The following is a 2,500-nucleotide window of genomic DNA, read 5'->3' as shown; positions in this document are numbered from 1 at the left end:
ACACACACACACACGTTCTGCCCCCCACACACACATCGAGCCCCTAACACACACACATCCAGCCCTGACACACACATCGAGCCCCTAACACACACACATCCAGCCCCGAAACACACACACATCCAGCCCCGACACACACACACATCCAGCCCCGACACACACACACATCCAGCTCCTAACACACACATCCAGGCCTGTCACACACACATCCAGCCCCTAACACACACATCTAGCCCCTAACAAACACATCTAGCCCCGACACACACATCCAGCCCTAACACACACATCCAGGGCCTGTCACACACACATCCAGCCCCTAACACACACATCCAGCCCCTAACACACACATCCAGGCCTGTCACACACACATCCAGCCCCTAACACACACATCCAGACCCGACACACACACACATCCAGGCCTCACACACACATCCAGCCCCGACACACACACACACACATCCAGCCCCTAACACACACATCCAGGCCTGTCACACACACATCCAGCCCCGACACACACACATCCAGCCCCTAACACACATCCAGCCCCTAACACACACATCCAGGCCTGTCACACACACATCCAGCCCCGACACACACACGCATCCAGCCCCTAACACACACATCCAGCCCCGACACACACACACATCCAGCCCCTAACACACATCCAGGCCTGACACACACACATCCAGGCCTCACACACACATCCAGCCCCTAACACACATCCAGGCCTCACACACACATCCAGCCCCTAACACACATCCAGGCCTGACACACACATCCAGCCCCGACACACACACATCCAGGCCTGACTTCTCCTTAGCGCTGGCCTGTGGCCCTCACCGTCTCGGCCTTCTTGGACTCCGTCTCCTTGGTGAGGTAGGTGCCCTCTAGCACGGAGCCCACGATGGTGAGGCCTTTGCCGGCCTTGAGCTGCGTGGTGAAGGACAGCAGGCGCGGGTGCTTCACACACATCTCAGAGTCCAGGTTCAGCAGCACCAGCAGCTGCGGCCTGAAGGGGGCGACAACACACAGCAAGATGGAGGAGATTTCTAAGATCACTTTGAGTACACTTGAATCTCTAGAAGTCTACTTTAACAAAAATCTATTTATGACAAGTATTAGAAAAGCCTTCATTACAATAAAAAAATCTAAAATGCAGGATTTCATGTTGGTGTATTTATTTATAAGTTTGTTAATCCCCTGAAGTAGATGAAATTATGAACTGCTATAAAGTGTTTTAAGGTCAATTTGGCACACGTAACATTGCTGCAGTAACATAATATCTATTTACAGAGAGTTGGAAGTGAAGAGCTAGAGTTTATAAAGTGTGGCAAGCAAAGAAATTGTACAAACAAACACATATAACAAACACAGACACAACAAACACACAAACAAGTTCCAGAGCTCAATGAACACATAAAGAAGGTAGACAGGAAGTGGGTAACTAAAGTTCACTTAAGCAGCGCCAAGAGTCTTGACTAATTGAACCAGGCGATTTAAAGACACCCTTAACAGTTTTTTGACCTTAACATAACGTTTCAAAAAAACATTTTGAAGGCATATAACCTCATAACATGACGAGCGGCACTTCTGGCCATCTGTAGGCAATTACTGACCTACCAACTGTCTAGTTTCGGGTAGGAAACTGCTCCCACCTCCTCCCTGAAATTAAAACGCAAAAGAGCTGCTATGCTACAGGAATTCGGAGATCTTTTTATACAGACTGCTGTCGGTGCATTCCCTCTATATCATATCGGAGTTATGGTCATACTTTGATGCAAAAAACGCATATTTAATTTGTTTGTTATTTCCCAGAGGGGGATCCCGAGAGCAAATCTTGTTAATGGTGCCTTTAAGGGTAGCCGCAGGTCATAGCAGCGGGACTGAAAGCTGATCATGCCACATTACCCAGAGTACACAGGGATATTTACACACTGCCGTCACAGGGGGGCTGCCTCCACGATCTGAACATCGATATTTGTACAATAACACGAGCCATTAGTGTTTATTACAAAGCCACAATTGAAGTCTGTGGGAGAAAGGCATGAACAAAGTCCACAGTCAGAAGAGACCCTTTAAAAATCTATGCATTCCAACTGTATAGGCAATAGAAGTGACCGATAAAAAGAAAAATCCTTGAGGCTTTTAATATAGTAACGCCCGAGGACATTCTTACTTAGGGTCATGGGTATATTTTTCTGTGCATGTTCAGCACATCTGTCCACCTTCATAAGGGATTGAATGGAAGTGCAGATGGATCCCAGATGGTGGCATTCTGACCCTAGTGTATACCGCTCGTGTTCCTCATATCCTCACAGAGAGGCTCAGTAGAGTTGCCGAACATGACATTTGAAAGCGTCATTTTAAAAGGTTAGTTAAATAAATAAATAAATAAATAAATAAATAAATAAATAAATAGGGGCCTGTTTGTCAGTAGATATAGCTGTTATTTGAATAAATAAATAAATAAATAAAAAACTAACTGCTATCTGTCAGCACT

The 2,500-nt window shown here is 46.4% G+C and overlaps 1 protein-coding gene across 6 annotated transcripts in view; it reads right to left on the bottom strand.

The window, feature by feature from the left end:
• slc12a7b (solute carrier family 12 member 7b) overlaps positions 1 to 2,500 on the bottom strand; it is a 77,599-nt gene that overhangs the window by 16,083 nt on the left and 59,016 nt on the right. For all 6 annotated transcript variants that reach the window (XM_042067257.1, XM_042067256.1, XM_042067255.1 and 3 more), the window contains one exon: positions 841 to 1,009. In XM_042067257.1, coding sequence (XP_041923191.1) covers positions 841 to 1,009 — 169 coding nt within the window. The remainder of the gene's footprint in view (positions 1 to 840; positions 1,010 to 2,500) is intronic.

The sequence above is a fragment of the Alosa sapidissima genome, chromosome 17 (genome assembly GCF_018492685.1).
Source record: "Alosa sapidissima isolate fAloSap1 chromosome 17, fAloSap1.pri, whole genome shotgun sequence".
NCBI lineage: Eukaryota > Metazoa > Chordata > Actinopteri > Clupeiformes > Clupeidae > Alosa > Alosa sapidissima.
This window is presented reverse-complemented; position numbering and strand designations above follow the sequence as displayed.